The sequence below is a fragment of the Selaginella moellendorffii genome, unplaced genomic scaffold (genome assembly GCF_000143415.4).
Source record: "Selaginella moellendorffii unplaced genomic scaffold, v1.0 SELMOscaffold_16, whole genome shotgun sequence".
Taxonomy (NCBI): domain Eukaryota; kingdom Viridiplantae; phylum Streptophyta; class Lycopodiopsida; order Selaginellales; family Selaginellaceae; genus Selaginella; species Selaginella moellendorffii.
In genome coordinates this window covers 60632-77070 of record NW_003314277.1, presented here as the reverse complement: position 1 = coordinate 77070, position 16439 = coordinate 60632, and the positions used below count along the sequence as shown (strand labels likewise).

At 45.8% G+C, this 16439-nt stretch overlaps 5 protein-coding genes and 1 non-coding gene across 6 annotated transcripts; 1 reads left to right on the top strand and 5 right to left on the bottom strand.

Annotated features, from left to right (window-relative positions):
* Nucleotides 1-1181: 1181 nt before the first annotated feature.
* On the top strand, nt 1182-2833 carry LOC9641557 (putative methyltransferase C9orf114). The gene is given in 12 exon segments (XM_024675942.1): nt 1182-1361; nt 1416-1463; nt 1515-1691; nt 1755-1794; nt 1797-1820; nt 1866-1936; nt 2001-2082; nt 2147-2265; nt 2319-2398; nt 2450-2519; nt 2574-2651; nt 2705-2833. Coding segments are annotated over 12 exon segments (1002 nt in total). The 5' UTR covers nt 1182-1205; the 3' UTR covers nt 2762-2833.
* A 2634-nt stretch (nt 2834-5467) lies between these two features.
* On the bottom strand, nt 5468-6287 carry LOC112346634 (early light-induced protein, chloroplastic-like). Its single transcript, XM_024676058.1, has 2 exons — nt 5878-6287; nt 5468-5825 (listed from the first exon to the last, which is right to left on the bottom strand). The coding sequence occupies exons 1-2, from the start codon at nt 6262-6264 to the stop codon at nt 5532-5534; spliced, it is 681 nt and encodes a 226-aa protein (XP_024531826.1). The 5' UTR covers nt 6265-6287; the 3' UTR covers nt 5468-5531.
* Nucleotides 6288-7745: 1458 nt separating this feature from the next.
* TRNAD-GUC lies at nt 7746-7817 on the bottom strand. Its single transcript has one exon. It is a non-coding gene; the product is annotated as a tRNA-Asp (tRNA).
* A 1537-nt stretch (nt 7818-9354) lies between these two features.
* LOC9641556 (putative hydrolase C777.06c) lies at nt 9355-11301 on the bottom strand. The gene is made up of 12 exons (XM_002970917.2): nt 11059-11301; nt 10834-10974; nt 10653-10768; nt 10476-10517; nt 10366-10421; nt 10235-10311; nt 10058-10177; nt 9926-10002; nt 9805-9868; nt 9689-9739; nt 9583-9631; nt 9355-9533 (listed from the first exon to the last, which is right to left on the bottom strand). The coding sequence occupies exons 1-12, from the start codon at nt 11206-11208 to the stop codon at nt 9415-9417; spliced, it is 1062 nt and encodes a 353-aa protein (XP_002970963.2). The 5' UTR covers nt 11209-11301; the 3' UTR covers nt 9355-9414.
* Nucleotides 11302-11633: 332 nt separating this feature from the next.
* On the bottom strand, nt 11634-13213 carry LOC9641562 (lysine-specific demethylase JMJ30). Its single transcript, XM_024676013.1, has 5 exons — nt 12667-13213; nt 12398-12604; nt 12212-12343; nt 11909-12145; nt 11634-11852 (listed from the first exon to the last, which is right to left on the bottom strand). The coding sequence occupies exons 1-5, from the start codon at nt 13042-13044 to the stop codon at nt 11682-11684; spliced, it is 1125 nt and encodes a 374-aa protein (XP_024531781.1). The 5' UTR covers nt 13045-13213; the 3' UTR covers nt 11634-11681.
* Nucleotides 13079-14340, bottom strand: LOC9641561 (probable CDP-diacylglycerol--inositol 3-phosphatidyltransferase 2). The gene is made up of 9 exons (XM_002970915.2): nt 14252-14340; nt 14115-14199; nt 14015-14064; nt 13905-13944; nt 13795-13839; nt 13663-13731; nt 13427-13595; nt 13263-13361; nt 13079-13208 (listed from the first exon to the last, which is right to left on the bottom strand). The coding sequence occupies exons 1-9, from the start codon at nt 14310-14312 to the stop codon at nt 13143-13145; spliced, it is 684 nt and encodes a 227-aa protein (XP_002970961.1). The 5' UTR covers nt 14313-14340; the 3' UTR covers nt 13079-13142.
* Nucleotides 14341-16439: the final 2099 nt, after the last annotated feature.

Below are 16439 nucleotides of genomic sequence, written 5' to 3'. Positions count from 1 at the left end.
CGGCAGACGGTCGAAGATGGCCCTCGCGGCGTCCAGGCCGCCGGAGCGCCCGTACATGTAGACGAGCGCGGTGGCGATGGGGCCGTCGCGGTCGACGCCCCGATCGACGCTGGCGTGGACGAGCTTGCCCTCGGCGGGGGCCGGGATGGTCGCGCAGGCGTCGAAGAGCGTGAGCAGCGTCATGGTGTTGGGCTGGATGCCGTCCAAGTCCATGCGCTTGAGGAAATCGACGGCGGTGGCGATATGCCCGAGCTGGGCATACCCCTTAATCATGGAGTTCCACGTCGACACGTTTGGGGATTCCAGCGAGTCGAACAGCTCCCGGGCTCGATCCATCTGGCCGTGCTTGACGTACGCCGAGATCATCGCGTTGGTGGAGACGATGCAGCGATCTTCTGCGGCATCGAGCATCGATCGCGCCTCCACCAGCAGCCCGCATTTGCCGTAGAAGTTGACGATGGCGGTCTGGATCTTTGCATCCCGGGAGAGCTCTAGCGAGGATTGGACCTCGGCGTGGATTTGCCGGCCTTCCTTCACAGACCCAGTAGCAGCGCAGGCCTCGAGCACGCTGAGGAACGCCACTTTGGTCGGAGTTGTCCCCTCGATGTCCATCTCCCGGAAGAGAGTTAGGGCTCTTCGCCCTTGGCCGTTCTGGACGCACGCCGCGATCATCGTCGACCAGGTGACGATGTCCTTCTCGGGCGTTTTCTTGAACGTAGAATATGCCCCGTGGAAATGCCCGTTCTGGGCATATGCTGCGACCATGATGTTCCACGAGAAGCTATTTGGCGAAGAGATCTCTTGGAACACCGAGCATGCCCTCTCGAGGCATCCGCAAGAGCCATACATTTGGACGAGGAGATTCCACACGTAGATGTCGCCATTGAATTGGGTCTGGGCGACGTGGTTGTGGAGCCGGATGCCCTCTGGCAATGCCTTGGCGGCGCGGATTCTTCGCAAAAGGTCGCCGTAGAGCGTTGGATTCCCGCGGATCTTCCCCTCTAGCACCTGGTCCAGTTCCTCTTTTAGGGTTTGCAGATTCGTGTCGGCCGATCGCGCTGCCAGAGACGTGCCCGCGATCAATCGGTCGAATTTCCTGTTCCTGGCGATCCGGGAGTAGCTGCGGCGATGCTTGTGCCCGAGATCTTTATGCCGCAAAATGCCCCACAACATTCACGGGTTTACTTTAGGGTTTATAGCTCGCGATGGGGAAGAGGAAGCATGGCGATCGAGAGGAGCAGCGCGATGCCGATTCCTCGCAAGCGCTGGATTCCGGCTCCTCTGGTCGCAAGTACACTGTGAGCTTGGCCGTGTCTGGATCGATCATCAACAATGCACAGTCGCTAGAGCTCGCCACACGGGTAAGCGCTGGCTCGGGGCTCTATGGCAGTGATCTTTCCTTTGGTTCTTTCTAGCTCGCGGGGCAAATCGCGAGGGCTGCCACGATATTTCGAATCGATGAGGTATTCTTTCTTTCTTTCTTTCTCGAGAGCATGCGATAGATTTTCTTGTAGATCGTTGTCTTCGACGATGGAGAGAGCTCCGCGAGCTCGTTCCAGAGGACCGGATGGGGAAGAGAGACGGGTGAGGCGAGTGGTGGCGAGTTTCTTGCTCGAGTTCTTCGCTACTTGGAGGTTCCTCAGTACTTGCGGCGAGCGCTCGTTCCAATGCACAAGAGCCTCCGATATGCGGTTTTGTAACCAAGCTAGAACTCTTTCGAGCTTTGTTTCTGATGCATGCCTTTGCTTCTTCAGGGACAATTGCCTCCGCTGGATTCACCTCATCATCTCCGAAAGCAAGCATGTTGCCATTCCGAGAAGGTAGCGTTGCTCATCCTTTCGCGTTTTAAGTCTTGAGAGGTGTAGGAGTTGCTTTGGACAAAAGCTTCGAGAAGAGTCGTGGCAATGGATGTTATGCTGATGTTGGGCTTGGCCAGGTAAGCTTTTTCCTTGTTTATCGATGAACTTGGGAGTATGAGTAATTGTCATGTTTGTGTGCAGGATGTTTTGATTCAGGAGACTGTAAAGGCAGGCACCAGGATTACTGTCGCTATGGGATCTACTGACAAAAATCTGAAGCGAGGTGTCGCTAAAAAGTTCACAATCACTTGTTTAATCGCTGTGTTTCCCTTTGATCTTTATTTCAGGAAAGAAATTGTCCGTCGTCCCTTCCAGCACACCGAGAGAGAGTGCTGGTCTGTACTGGGGCTATACAGTTCGTGTCGTGGATCGCCTGACTAAAGCTTTCTCCGATTCGTCTTTCGAGGTGCCAAACCGGTTTCTCTTATCTATTATCTCAAGTGTTTTTCACTTTTCAAGGAAGGCTACGACTACACAATTGGTACGTCAGAGCACGGAGAGAAAGTCCTGACTAGCGATCTTCGCGTTCCTAGTTTTAGGTGAGGTTTACGTGCAGTTTCTCTTGCTTGTGTTATTCATGGCTTACACAGGCACGCGCTTATCGTGTTCGGAGGTCCAGCTGGTCTAGAGGAGAGCCTGGAGCTTGACGGATCATCCACGGTACTGCTTCGCTATCAAACTTGTGGGACTTGAGTGTTTACTTGCTTGAATCAGGTGAAAGACGTGAGAGAGCTATTCACGAGGTACCTAAACACTTGTCCTCTGCAAGGATCAAGAACTATACGCACCGAGGTAGACTGTTCTTTAGCCAGTGCTATCGATTCTCACTGTTGTCATCTTTGTAGGAAGCCATTTTCATTTCTTTGCAGTTCTTGCAAGAACCACTTCTGCGAGCCGTTTGATTTTCATCCACTGCAAAGGAGAATGTCAAAATGCGGCACACGAAATGCAACTCACTCGCGATCTTTGCTTCCTGCCTTAGCAACTCAAAATGCTACTAAAAATGTGGCCCAGTGGGAGTTCCATACAATATGGAACTCTTCTCTTTCAGCGACTCGATCAGGACGGCATACAGCTCCTTTACAACTTAATGGTGGACGTGGAGTTGAAGACTCTTGCTGTGCAGCTGATCAACAGCGTCAACAAGACCATCCCTTTGGTGGCCGTGACGACTAAATCGTCCAATCAAGACGCTGTCACTCCGTCCATGATCAGCTGCTCAGAAGGGGTGGAAGGTGAGCAGCTAGATCGTACTGTTGTCTCGTACAGCAAGATTGTGCTCAGTCCGTGATCAGCTGCTCAGAAGGGGATGTAACTCCTCTGTTTCTGGACGAGTCTTCCGCATTTGAAGAGCACTTGGAGCAGCAAGAAGATTTGGAAGAAACACCACGGGCTGGTTTTGAAGAAAAGCCGTTCCGTCAATCCGCGGCCAGCTGCTGGTCAGTGGTGTATTGTTTCTGGACGAGTCCTCCACATCATTCGAAGAAGAGCATTTGGAGGAGCAAGAAATGTGCAAAGAAGAAGATCTTGAAGAGGAGCAAAGAAGAAGATCTTGAAGAGATGCCACACAGGGGCGGGTTTCCAGAGGAAGAGTCGGAGCTGCAGTTTGGAAGAAGATGCAACAAGTTCTCCGCCAAGGAAATCCTCATTTCTTATCATCGCAAACTGCCGTGGCTCTTCCCTTCAGACAGCACCAACATCACTCATTCGAAGCAGCTGCAATACTACTGGCACGGACTGTCGAGTCGTTTTGGAGACTCATCTCGACGTCCGACGTTCAACGTGTGCGAGAGACTACATTATCCAGAAAAGTCATTTGGCTTCTCTAGAGGCATCACTCTATCAGCTTGGTATGCAGCAGCGTCTCAGCTTTCAAAGTCGGAATTTGACAAGCAACCCGACTCCAATCCGGATGAAAGATATTCGAGACGCAACGGTGGTTACTACGCAGGAGCCTCTTCAGCTGGAAATGAGCTATCATCATCGAGAACTTCTGGCTCGGGAACGATTGGTTTTAAGTGGTGAAGCATTCAGGAGTTTCCTGGTCGTGGTCACAAATTGAACAGATTATCCATCCATCAGGCTTTTCGTCGCTAGAGCGGCCACAGCATGGAGATTGGTTTGTGATCTGGAGGAGAGAAAGCAGAAATGTCCCGGCATGCAGGAAGGAAGCAAGTGTCAGAAGCGAGTAAAAGAAGATATTGGGACTCACCATGTCCGTCACCATGGAGCGGCTCAGTTCCTGTTATTTGAGGAAGAGTTTTCACTCAAGAGTCCAGGAAATCACGAACCACAACGACCAGACGTCCCGCGATGAAGCAAAGGTCTGCAAGCGTTCTCATGCTTCGAGAAGCCCGGCCGGGTTTTCCCACCGCGCTTACAAAGCCATACGAGAATTTCTGGCACCAGGAGCCGATGTGATCAATGTATGACAAACTGGGGAGCGTTGAGAAAGCTAGTGTTTGAAATGTGGCCTCCTCCACACAAACACAACATATTTTTTGGAACCAAACATAATCTTGTTCTGAGTTTTGGTTGATAATTGCATGGAAAACGTGAAATGCGGATCGCCTAGATAGAGACTATTGAAAAACAAAAGGCTGTATGTGGCTCCGTGCAACGGATCAAACATTAATAAATAACGTGAAATTTGATCTCTGTTGCATGTTTCATCAAAATCCACAGAGGCCTAGAAACAAAAAGCAGTCCTTCAAACTGATCAGCAGAATTTCTAGCTTCGCTCCACCCCGTGACAGTCTTGCGGTACATGTACTCCCTCGCAAAAGGCATCCGCACATGCAGCATCCCTGGGAGGCATCATGCATCTACTCTTCGCTTTCTTCGAGAAAGCAGGAAGAAGAGAGAGTGAACGAACGAACAAAGAGCAAACCTAGCTTCCAATTGAGTTCCTACACTAGGCTTCAATGGAGATGCCAGGTATCGATCACGGTGCCTCTCGCATGCTACCATCTGAGCTACATCCTACGATACCAAGAAAAGGCAATTGCTAGACAAAAAACATGTTTTTGAAAGTATGCCACAGCTCGAAACTCAAGTTGTTTATGCATAATGCTATATATATATATATATATAAAAGACACTTAAGGTATATTCTTTGTCAACTTTATATTTGGATTATAAGATTATGCACACGACACTGATGCCAATGAGATTAGACAATACACAGCTGAATATTTGAACCCATCAGTCTCATGCTTCTTGGAGGGTGCTGGGCGACCTTGTAAACAGTATATGTGAATGAATGGTATGTAATGCTATATAAAAGCTCAAGCAGCAAAAAGGTGAAAGATGTCTCCATCAATTAATGAAGTGCACTATTAGGGACCTGGGAACTACCAGGTCCCTAATACTAAAAACATAAATTAGCAAGTACAAAGCATGACTTGATAAAGAAGTTTTTTTTGCCACAAATGGCATTCAATGGACATTTTTAATTCCTTGTAGTCGCAACTTGGATTCGTCCTGCACCAGAGAAACTTTTGGGAACAGGAATGATTTAAACACAAACAAATTTACATCACACAAGAAGACCGTCTGAAACCGAGACCAACTGTAGACTGGCTTCATAGGCGGACGTTTACATGGTCCGACCACCTGTAATTAGGCCTACTTTAAGTTGCTAAAGAATGGCAATTACGTTTTGAGGGAAATTTACATCATGTGGAACACTGGAATCTTGGTGAAAAACTCGGTGATCACCAAAGCAAGGAAGCCAAGCATCGCTGTTCGCCCGTTCCAGCGCTCTGCCATGGCTCTAAACGGCCCAATTGATCTACTGTCGGGGCTCTCGCCCTTAAACATGGGCACCAGCGACGCGTAGGCGAATAGCTGTGCCACTGCCAAGAAATGGAAAAGACCAGTGCTCCCCGGCGAGTAGAGCTGCTCCGCCACGGTTTGTCCCGTCATTCGCTCCACCGCGAATGCCCACACCAATCCAATCATTGCCTGCTTGTCAAGTTCACGTTAGTTGCTTGCAAAAACGCGAAGAATCTCTTACCAGTCTTCCATTAATCGTTTCTGGGCCGGCTCCATCGAACGCCATCAAGCTGGGGAATGATCGATCGCCAGTCTCTGGTCGCCTCTCAACCTCTGGCCTGGGATAGAGCGATCCGGACGATGGCACGGCGCCAAACACTGAGCGCTTCTCCGACTCGTTCTCGGCCTGGTTCTTGAGAACTTCCTCGCGGGTGATCTCCTTCTTGGTGTCGTCGAGGACGCCACTGATGCCGCCATCGCCACCATCCTTGGATTTGTTCGAGGACGCTCTCACTACTAGATTTCGCGAGCTGGAGCTCGTGGGAAATTGGGATTGGAGGTGGAGCTTGTTGGAGATGAGAGAGGAAGAAGAGAGAGTTGCGATGCTGCTGCCTGAGACGAGTGCCATTGTTTTTGAGCTGCGAGCTAGCCAGGAAAAAATAAACTGTGCAAATGAACTACTTTCTTTACATTTGAGATGGCAGATATTTATACCGTATAAGGCTCGTACGTGGCAAAAGCTAGTTCCCGGCTCGGCTCGTGTCCACTGTATGTGTCGCATGCCTTGTGCGGTGAAAGAGGCCGAAGGTAAAACTTCTCCTCGAGAAAATGCAAGGTGTATAATACTTTAGAACTTTCGTTTCGTTTTGCAATCGAATTCGTACACGGGGATGCTCATTAACCTAATCTAATCGCGTTAAGTCTTGATACTCTCGCAAAAAATTGGCAAATCTCGATGGCGTATCAAACTTGACTGTATCTCTTGAATCATGATAAGAAAAGAGGGAAATGAAGAACCCACCTGCATGCAAGATGTTGGAGAACCTGTGAGCCACTGTGACAACAGTGCTGCCTTGAAAAAATTTGCTTGTCATGAGATGGATCTGTCCATCAGGTGGAGCTGCCACTTGATTATCAAAATGATACTTATCAAGTATTATGAACAGGAAAGAAAGCTGACTTTGACATCATTTGAAAAACCGATCCAAGGCGTTTCAACCTATGTGTCGCCTCATATCAATACTATCCCCTCAGCCAGAAGCCATACAGAAAGTTTTACTTTTGTTTGCTGGAACTTTGTTGAATCACTGGCTCGCAAGCTGTGAAATTATGCCATGCAATCCCTTGATAATCCAAAGATGTTCTTTAATTTTTTTTCCCAAAAGAACAAATCAAAATCTCCAACATAATTCTGATGGCACTTTCTTTGTCTACTGGGCTTAAGATGGTCCACTTCTTATCGTCCCTGAAATTTTCGCTCAAATTAAGAGTTGATGCTGTTCTGGGATACCTGAGCTTCTAATGTCATAGGACTGTACTTCGAAGATAACTGTGGAACATGGAAGATTTAGAGCTAGATTCTCCGTCGTAGTACGGTCGAAGCTTGCACAATCCTATTTATTCTTACTGAAGGAAAACACTCATCTGTCAGACTAAATTCCTAGCTAGCAACTTGCTATGGTGTTGTTTCAAGTGTTCTTTGGCTGTGGCCTTTTCCCTTTAAAGCTTGTGACCTTGGGACGCTGAATCACACATTCCATGTTATTAGTTTCGACTATGTGCTGCTTAGGTAGTCCAGATTCTCAAGACTATGACTCAGCGTCATAGGAAAGTGATCAAGTAGAGGTTAAGAGATTTAGACCTGAGCTAAAAAAAAAGAAAAAACAAAAAAGGAAAAAAGACGTGAAAGCACTCTCTTTATATATCTGACTTTCTTGTTCTGGAAATAAAAAGCCCATCCTCTACATTAATTTAATCATCCCAATCTCAATTATTGTCTTGTAATTCCTTCTTCCGTTTGAAGGAATGAACATCAAGCTTAGCATGATGCTATATGCATCCAGATCCAAGCGCCTCAGATGCTTCAGATCTGTCGAACATGTAAAATCTCGCCGTTGCCGGGGATCGAACCCGGGTCGTCCGCGTGACAGGCGGAAATACTCACCACTATACTACAACGACATTTACTCTGAATTTCTTCTAACAAGGCTAAAAAACATGACCATTGACTGAAAGGGAGATTTACAATGCTGCTAAAGTGGTTCGAGTTGGCTGAGCTTTACAGCTTTCCTCTTCAACAAAGAGTTACACTCCATTGTGGAGCCTAGCCGGGTAGTCCGAGCTTGTAGGACTTCGGTGGAGGAACGAGGCAGAGGGCATTGTCTCCAAGTGCTCATCTGGACGGCGCTGCAGCTGCTGTTCTCATCGTCGACGAGAGATCCAATGTATAGAGGAAACTAAAGCCTCGTCGAGGACGAGCTTGATGAATCGGAGCGAGTAGAGCCTCCAGCAAGAATCGGAGATGGCAATCGATTCTAAAGACGGGGAAGTAACTGGAATTCTCGATTCGCATTTTCTTCTCATCCCACATGGGTGTAGACAAAGAGAAACCATTGTATTATTGCCGGGTGTGGTTATAGCAAGCACGCTGGAGACCAAGCGGCTGGATGCCTGGATTTCCTCGCTCAATGATCCAGCCCTCGCAGATCTCCTCCAGCAAGAGGCACCGATCAGCGGGGAAAGCCCCCCGAAACCCAATGCTTGGATTCTAATTAGATATTATAAACTATAAGGCTCTAGAGAGCCACCACTCGCTTAAAAACAGAGTCTTACCAAGTTTAACCTCGACTTCCTTCTGAAGTTGAAGTGCTGATCGCATACAAGCACCTGGATATGGGCTGCTATAGTCAGTACGACTCATGCTCTCTGATCCCATAACGTACCTAGAAATGAGGTTGCTATAGTCATTGCGACTCATGCTCTCTTTTGTCGTCTTGGTTGTGATTCTGGTTCGAACCGTCCGCCTTGCCTGAAAGCACATAAAATGGCAGGTATAAGAGAAGAAACAAAAAAAGAAGGGTATACCTGTACCACAAATGGACTACCTTGTCAGGATCATACGCAGAAGATATCAGCGATGCTGTATCGTCGTTAACTTTCACATGATTAAGCCTGATTGGAAATGGTGAAATCCGGAACGAAACCCTGCTTCATGCTGACTGAGCTCATTGCAAGCTTCCTGATCTCCACGACAACAGCATGAACTGCCGCTCACCTGAACAGCGAGCGCCGCCGAGTTCATCTTGACGGACTGGATGCCTGGCATGGCCTGGAAATGGTTCGTGTTTGTTCCCAGACTTGCCGATGATCAGTTCCACCAGCTTGGAATAGTGACAGTCTAACTTGAACCGATTGTAGAGCTGAACGAATGGCGATTGTCTTATAATTTTTTCTGATGAAGGTCTGCTCTATCAGGAGAAAAGCATCTGGAAGGATACCTTTGCCTGGAAGAGATGAGAATGGCCACCTGGGGTAATTTCTGCCGCTTAAGACATCCAGGGACAGCATTCTTGAGCATCCTCAACTATTATTGCAAATCGTCTCGGGGTGGCGAAATGCTCATAAAAACATCCCTTTGCATTTCCAAGACAACATACCGAGATACAAAATCCCTTCTCGAAGCAAATGCCATCCTGGCACACTCCATTAAGATCCCCTCTTGCCACCCTTTGTGAAGATTTGAACTAATCTCAAATACAGGCTTTAACAATTCAAAAGATCACAGCCGCAATTGCACGAGCTGTCCATCAAAACTTAGCTGGACATCAAGGCCCTCGGAATGTTTCAAGTCGGCTAATTGTTTATTTACCTTGTCGTGATCCATCGTGTGCATCATCCCTGAAACCAAAGCTAAGCTCTCAAAACCAAGATAGAAAAAGACGAGTACCTGTAAAGAGCGTGCGCTTGGGATGTACTCTTTTCACAGCATCTAAAGCCTGAAAAACAGAAGAGAAGAATGTCTCTTTTGCGAATTTACAAGAACAAATCCAAACCTGGTCAAGAGAAAAATGTGTCGTACTGGGACGATCGGGTCTCAGTGCATCCTGCATGACATGATCGTGAGAAACACCACTAACAACGTCGATCTAGAGGAAGAACGCGAACTTACGACAACCAACAAATCGCAGTTTTGTAGAAGTGCATATGTTTCCTCTGGAATCTCGCTCACATCGCTGCAAGTGGACACGCAAGCAACAAGGACCCTGTCCGACTGTAAATTTGCTGTTTACCTGATATAACACATGTCTGCTATTCGAAATCCTAGAGAACGATATCCAGGGCCGTGCCAAACCGGCAGTGGTGTAACCTGAGCAGTCCAGCAATCATCAAACTAAAGAAACAGAGGATAACATATTCCAGACCTTCACGTCCTCGACAAAGAATGGCTGTTCATCAATCACTTTGAATTGAAGCTTGGAAACTTGCGTTCCCTCCGTGATCACGGTCGGATCAAGCAAATAGTAGTGAGTTTTTCGCATGACCTGCAAAAAACGAATTCGGTCGAGCTTTCACTCGTCTGCGTAAAGAGCTCACAACACCTCCAAATCTCTTTGGGCGACATATATTGGAATCGAGTCTTGTATGTTGTTCGTCCAGTCGCGAAGGTCATCCAAACCTGAAAAAACACTTGCACAGTTGAAATAGAGTGCCAGAAACTTTACAAACTTACCGCCAATAGCATCCGCATGAGAATGGGTAATAATAACAGCGTCAAGGTGCCTTAATCTGTCAGGAAGATCTCGAGAAATGAGAGAGAGGGAGGAAAAAAAAAAGGTGTACCCGTAGTATGGAAACCATTGAAGCGCACTGTGGTAGAAGAACCTACATAGGAACACGAAGAATTCAGTCACGGGACCAGCGCAAGTTAGCAATGTCAGTCATCCAATGCAACACCAGAACAGAAAGTGGTGGAACAATACAGTACTCACAGATGATAGTTTTTAGATTTCGCCGTACTTGCCAGCATCAACGAGTATGTTCATCCTGGTTCCATCGCGCCTTGGGTAGCGTACGATAATGCTTGTGTTCCGCCTCCTGTTCTTATTGCCGACCTGCAAGGCAGCGAAGCAGACCTGTACAAGATCGGATCATCGTGAGCGACAACAAGAAATGCAAAAGATGATACTCGATAACTTACAGGACATCTCTTATAGCGATTTGTAAGACAGCTAACTCTTGGAACACCTTCGCTAGTCCCTGTTCCCAGGAAGATCACATCAAAGAAGCGCTGCTGAGAAGGCAGCCCAGAGAGATCGTTCACTCCAGCCACATTTCTATCCTGAAAACGAAGTGACAAACCAGTAAAACTTAACGAATGCTCACGGAAAAAAAATGTAGTCTACCTATAAGATGTGAGAAATACCTGGATTGCAGCGGCGCAAAGGCGCCTATCGAGGCGCGGCCACCAAGACGAAGCTAGGCGAGCGGCAGACCAGAGCGCGCCCAATCGAACGAGGCGATCGCGAGGACTAGCAAGCGCAATGTTGTGCGGCATCGGCGCCACACACGCCATTCCCCGCCGCGATTAAAACCCCTCCCTCATCGAGCACACATTCTCAACACAAAATAGGGTTCTTACAAGGTGAGAACATTCCATCAGTAAATTTCGCATATTCTGGTAGAGTTCCACCAAAAGCTTATAGAGAAGCTTGGCGACTCCCTCATAGAGCAAACGGGTCGAGCACACGTTCGTATTCGTGATGATCCGCTGGGCATTTTCTTAGATGATCACTCGCTGGGCATTTTCTTAGATGATCACTCGCTGGGCATTTTCTTACCTGGAGCGAGAAGACCTCTGCGTCGCTCGCTTCCTGGCTCATCCCCAAGCCACGGAGATCCTCACTCTTTCAGATTCACCACACTGTAGATCTTATTGGAGTGAAGAAGCGCCACCACCTTCCTCTTGTAGCCCTCGCACTCCCCCACGAAAACTTGATCCACCACTCTTTCCATGCTCAAACTTCGTATCGAGCACACGTTCTTTCATTAGGAAGATCGCCACCAAAAGCTTACGGAGAAGCTTGGGCTGAGGGACTTGACGTAATGCCACCACTTCGGTGGAATGTAAAGCATCTGGCCTTCTCCAAGAACACAGTCGACAAAAGCTAGCTTCTCCGCCAGAGGAAAGCGCTCATAGTCTGGTTTGTCAAGATCGAGCTGGAAAGGACAAGAGAGAATTTTCAGCACTGATGAAAGACCTGACAAACTCATACCTGGCTAGAGTTTTGCAGCATTGGATCGCTGAAGGGGTGCAAAGAGTCCGAGAGCTCTGGAGAGTAAAGCCTCACGTACTTGGTACCGACGACTTGGGCGAGCAAGTTGTGGTGAGGGTCGTGGTGTAAAGGTGTGACGGTACCGCTGGGACCAAACCAGGCATTGATCGAGTGAAGCTCTCCATCGCCACAAGCACAGTAATCTGGAGTCACTATGTCGCGCTGTAGCTCGGGAATCTGGCAGCCTAATCCTATCAACGGTTTGAACCAACTTAAGACGGAACAAGGAACTCAAAACCACACCTGATCGAACAGCGGATGCTGAGCGAGATATGCTCTCGAAGTAGAGTCTCCAGGATCGTAGATTCGATCTAGGAAGCGAGACATAGTCATGAGCTCTTGCTTCCAGCCTTCCGCCAAGTATGTCTCGCCTACCTGATCGAACGTTTCGCTCAAGACGAGGAAAGTGAAAGGATGCAACGGTGTTACCTCTACTGGAACTGTCCGGTTTCCAGCGATCTTGTGAAAGTAGCTCAAGTCTTTCCATTTCTTCATCGCAGGCCAATGCGCCATTGTGTCTGTCAAGATCGCAGGAACACCCGGTGCAAAGAGCTCTTGCAGAAACTTTTGGATCGATGGAAATGCCATAGTTCGCATTGGTGGTCCTTGCAACGATCCCGGTGGCAAGCTTTCAGCCTAAAAAATATCAAAGGATGAGCATCATACACGAAAGGAAAAAAAGAAGTACTAGAGGCTACCTGGACTGTGAGCTGATCGTCTCCACGAACAGCAGAGGGTGGTTCCGAAGCTTGCGAAAGCGAAGAGATCGCTGCATTGAGCCGGGGGCGAAAAGCCAAGCCTCCCATCATCAATCCCATATCCAAAACTCTGGTGGCCTCAGCGTGATCGCCCTTTCTGCGCAGCTCCTCCGCCCAGTACACGCAAGCCAACGCATACCCGTCCCGCCAAGCACAATCGACCTGGTGCCAATCCCCCAAATGGAGCTGCTCCCACGCCAGATCGTGCGCCTCCTCGGCCATGGAAGGATCGCTACGGCATTTCCTCATCAGCTGGCAGAACGCGAATCCACCCTGGCGCCAGACGCTCGCCAAGACACTCTCCTCAAGCGCATCCATCCTGCCCTAGCTCTTACTGAAGAGCCCTAAAATCTATCCATAGGGCGGGCTTCTTAGATTTAAAAACTCGCTATACTTCGTCGAAAAACCACCGATTTCTAGCTGGATTTTTGCTGCGGCTTTTGCAAGTCATGCACCACACACAAATCTGCCGCGCTTTTCATCTGGAAAACCACAACCCAAGTGAGAACTAAGCAAAGAAGCAAGAAGAACTTCACCTGGACGAGATTTACTATCTGCTTGATCACGCAGCCGGGAAATGCAAATAGTCCCACGTAGAACAACACTGATTTCTCGGCAGCAGCCGTGAGCACCACCTAGATTGAAACAAGAAAATCAAACATGGAATGCGAGAGAGTTTAAGGCGAGAATTGAGACATACCTCTGTGAGATCCTTGGAGCCATCTCCCAAGAGATACAAGACGAGGTATAGAACCTCTGCGCCGATAGCGCAGTAGCCCATCACAGCTCGGTACTGATAGTAGAGTCGGAGAAGAAGGCTCTTGCTATCGTTCACGTCCTTGTGGCTGGTTTTGTTGGAGAGAAACGTACTACGAAAGAAAAAATGAAAGACGTTTAGCCGCATTTGTATTTTCAATCGTTTTGTGAAGAACAAACCTGTACATCTGGAGCCAGTGGCTGGAGATGTCGAGGGCGAGAAGCCCCACAAACAGGAGATATGCGTTCCTGGTATGGAAAACTATCAGAAGAAAAATCCCTCAAACCAAGCGAAAAACTGAGAAATTTTACGAGAAGAGATGCGAAAGGATGACGAGAAGTGCTGCAGTGCTGACCCTGTTGACAAGAACAAAGAAAGAACAGCGATTTATAGCTTGATTGAATCGAATTCTCGGCACTACCTATCCGTGACCATGTCGAGAACAGCTCCAAATGTCGACCCTGTAGAGCAAAGCTTTGTTTTACACAAGAAGGCCAAAAAAAAAAAAAAAACAAACAACAAGGCGCTCACTTTGATTCAGCAATTGGGCAAAGCGTCCATCGAAATAATCGCAAACGAAACTGCGGGCGGGTTTGAGAAAAATGTATGACGGCATTGTTGTGAAACTCACCTAAAGAAGTAGAGCGCCACGAAAAGAGCCTTGTGGCTAAAGCATATCGCAAAAGCCGTGATGTTTATGAGGATTCTCGCGTACCCTGCCACAAAATAAAACGTAGAGATTGAGGCGATCAAGCGAATCGTGCATACCAATGAGATTGGGAACGTAGAGATAGATCGGCCAGCGCCTCGATGTAGCTGAAGCAGCCATACCCTAAACCCTAGCTAACTATTGGTTTCTTGAGAAACAAGGATCCAAAAAGTCAGGAGCAGATTGACCACTCCATAAAGAACGAATTTGTCTTGTAAGTTGGCTGTGAATTTTGTGTGTTTGTTTGATGCTTTCTTCCTTACCATAAGTCAAGAACATTGGGATCACTCCCAGAGCGAGGTATCCTCCGCATTTACTACAAGGAGATGATAGTCAGGCACAACTAAGAGGCATCCAATGTTGAATGCTTACAACATCTGAATTTTATTATAGACGAACAAAATAACAATCAAGAAACCTTTGTAGATCTTTGGCTGCCAAATATAAGTATTATAATCTATATGTAAATCTTGAGTATGAAATACTAAAACAAAACCTTATTTTGTCATAATTAATTTATGGTACTCATTATAATAAAAATTAAATTATTTAGCTAAATTTAAAAATATTAAAATATTTAAAATATTGGTTTGATCACTTTACAGTGATTGCCACATATCATTCTTGGGATGATACTTGGCATTTGTGTAAATTTTTCCATATGTCTTTAAAGGATGGCATTGCAATAGTATAATGGTTTGAGTGTACCCATTCATGAGGATTGGAGCATTCTCCCAGATGTTTTTAAACATGCATTTAGACATGTTAATGATTATAATGATGCTTTTCAATAATTGCATCATCTTCCTCAAGGGCCATCTGAGTTGATAATGCAATTTGGTGTTTGTTTCTGAAGCTTTTTGCTTTTTGCAAAGCCAAATATGTTAAAGCAAATTAAGTTGGGAATGTTGTGGTTAACACTTCATCATATATAATAATGTCTTTATAGAATTTTGAAGTATCATTTTTAAGACTGACAATCTAAACTTTCAAAAACCTCTAGATTTTTTCTTAGTATAAATATTAATAAAAAATGTTTTCAACATTGAAAATTTAGTTTGTTTAGAGTGTAAGAATGACTAAAGAGACTATTATTGCTATTTTCATTTGGTTCCCATACATTTTATATGAGTCTCCACCTCCATCTCCAACTTTTACCAATATTCCACCTTTAACAATTGTTGTGAGGCTCTTCCTTTTATAGCCCTAAGTAAAAAATCCTTTTTCTAAATAATGTTTTAGATATTGTTACTAAAGATGGATTGTCTCATATGTTTCAACAGTGATGTTAGATGTTTTTTCAAAATTTTGCGAAACTTTTGAAAGAATGAATACATATTATCTTTAATGTCCTATATGGTACTTTTATTTGGATAAGACAAAAGGCTACATGGGTTTAGAAACTTTTCAAGAACATTGTCACAATTGCCCAAGAATTGGTGTGGAAAGTGTGCATAAGTGGATGTATAAGAAAATCCAAAAAGAGTTAAAAACTCACAATAATTATTGCTTTATAATGAGGAACAATATTTTGTTAGTATATATTACATCCACAAGTGTTAAATATAGTACTTTTAGGCCATCCTACTGAAGTTTTAGCTACTAATAATTCTTACACTATGATATTATCCATCCCTCCCCCTGCCCCCCCTCTTATATAAGTAATGAACTCATAATACTAGTAATTATGAAATTTGATAGACTGACATTGTAATTATCTTTAACACTGACATTATCACTATCACTATCTCTGACACTAACATTGTTATTGTCACTATCATTATCACATTGATATGTGACATGCTTTTTTTATTAGAAGTGGATGCATTCAATTGTCTTTTAATGTATCATTGATAAATAGATTTTTATACGATTCCTTCTCAAATTAGGGGAAGACTCATATTATATATGTTGTGCTACGCATACCTAGGAAGATTTCTAGAAAACTAGATATATATTGCATATAAGTTTTTAAAACATCATAAATTACCTCCTAGAAGCAATTGATAGAGAAGGACAAAAACCTCTAAAGACAGCATTTGAAGAACTCATATTCTTCAATTGCAAACACCAATTTACTAAAGTCATGTGCTACCTTGACTATCGAACCACTACCTATTGTGTAATTGATGATAACACCTCTAATTGGGTAATAAAGCTCAAGTAAGACATGCATCAGTGATGGAGATTGGAATTGATACCCAAATAATGTGTTGCAGATGTGGTCATTTATGAGATTTGGTATGA

Coding starts and splice junctions, on each gene's coding strand:
- LOC112346634 (XM_024676058.1), bottom strand. CDS start 6,264: ATGGCACTCGTCTCAGGCAGCAGCATCGCAACTCTCTCTTCTTCCTCT. Junction 5,826..5,877: donor AAACGATTAATGGAAGACTG/GTAAGAGATTCT, acceptor CTTGACAAGCAG/GCAATGATTGGATTGGTGTG.
- LOC9641556 (XM_002970917.2), bottom strand. CDS start 11,208: ATGGCGTGTGTGGCGCCGATGCCGCACAACATTGCGCTTGCTAGTCCT. Junction 10,769..10,833: donor ATCGCTATAAGAGATGTCCT/GTAAGTTATCGA, acceptor GATCTTGTACAG/GTCTGCTTCGCTGCCTTGCA. Junction 10,178..10,234: donor TCGCCCAAAGAGATTTGGAG/GTGTTGTGAGCT, acceptor CGTTTTTTGCAG/GTCATGCGAAAAACTCACTA.
- LOC9641562 (XM_024676013.1), bottom strand. CDS start 13,044: ATGGATGCGCTTGAGGAGAGTGTCTTGGCGAGCGTCTGGCGCCAGGGT. Junction 12,344..12,397: donor ACCGGACAGTTCCAGTAGAG/GTAACACCGTTG, acceptor ACGTTCGATCAG/GTAGGCGAGACATACTTGGC. Junction 12,146..12,211: donor AGCATCCGCTGTTCGATCAG/GTGTGGTTTTGA, acceptor TTAGGCTGCCAG/ATTCCCGAGCTACAGCGCGA.
- LOC9641561 (XM_002970915.2), bottom strand. CDS start 14,312: ATGGCTGCTTCAGCTACATCGAGGCGCTGGCCGATCTATCTCTACGTT. Junction 14,200..14,251: donor CTACGTTCCCAATCTCATTG/GTATGCACGATT, acceptor ATTTTGTGGCAG/GGTACGCGAGAATCCTCATA. Junction 13,362..13,426: donor GCTCCAAGGATCTCACAGAG/GTATGTCTCAAT, acceptor GTTTCAATCTAG/GTGGTGCTCACGGCTGCTGC.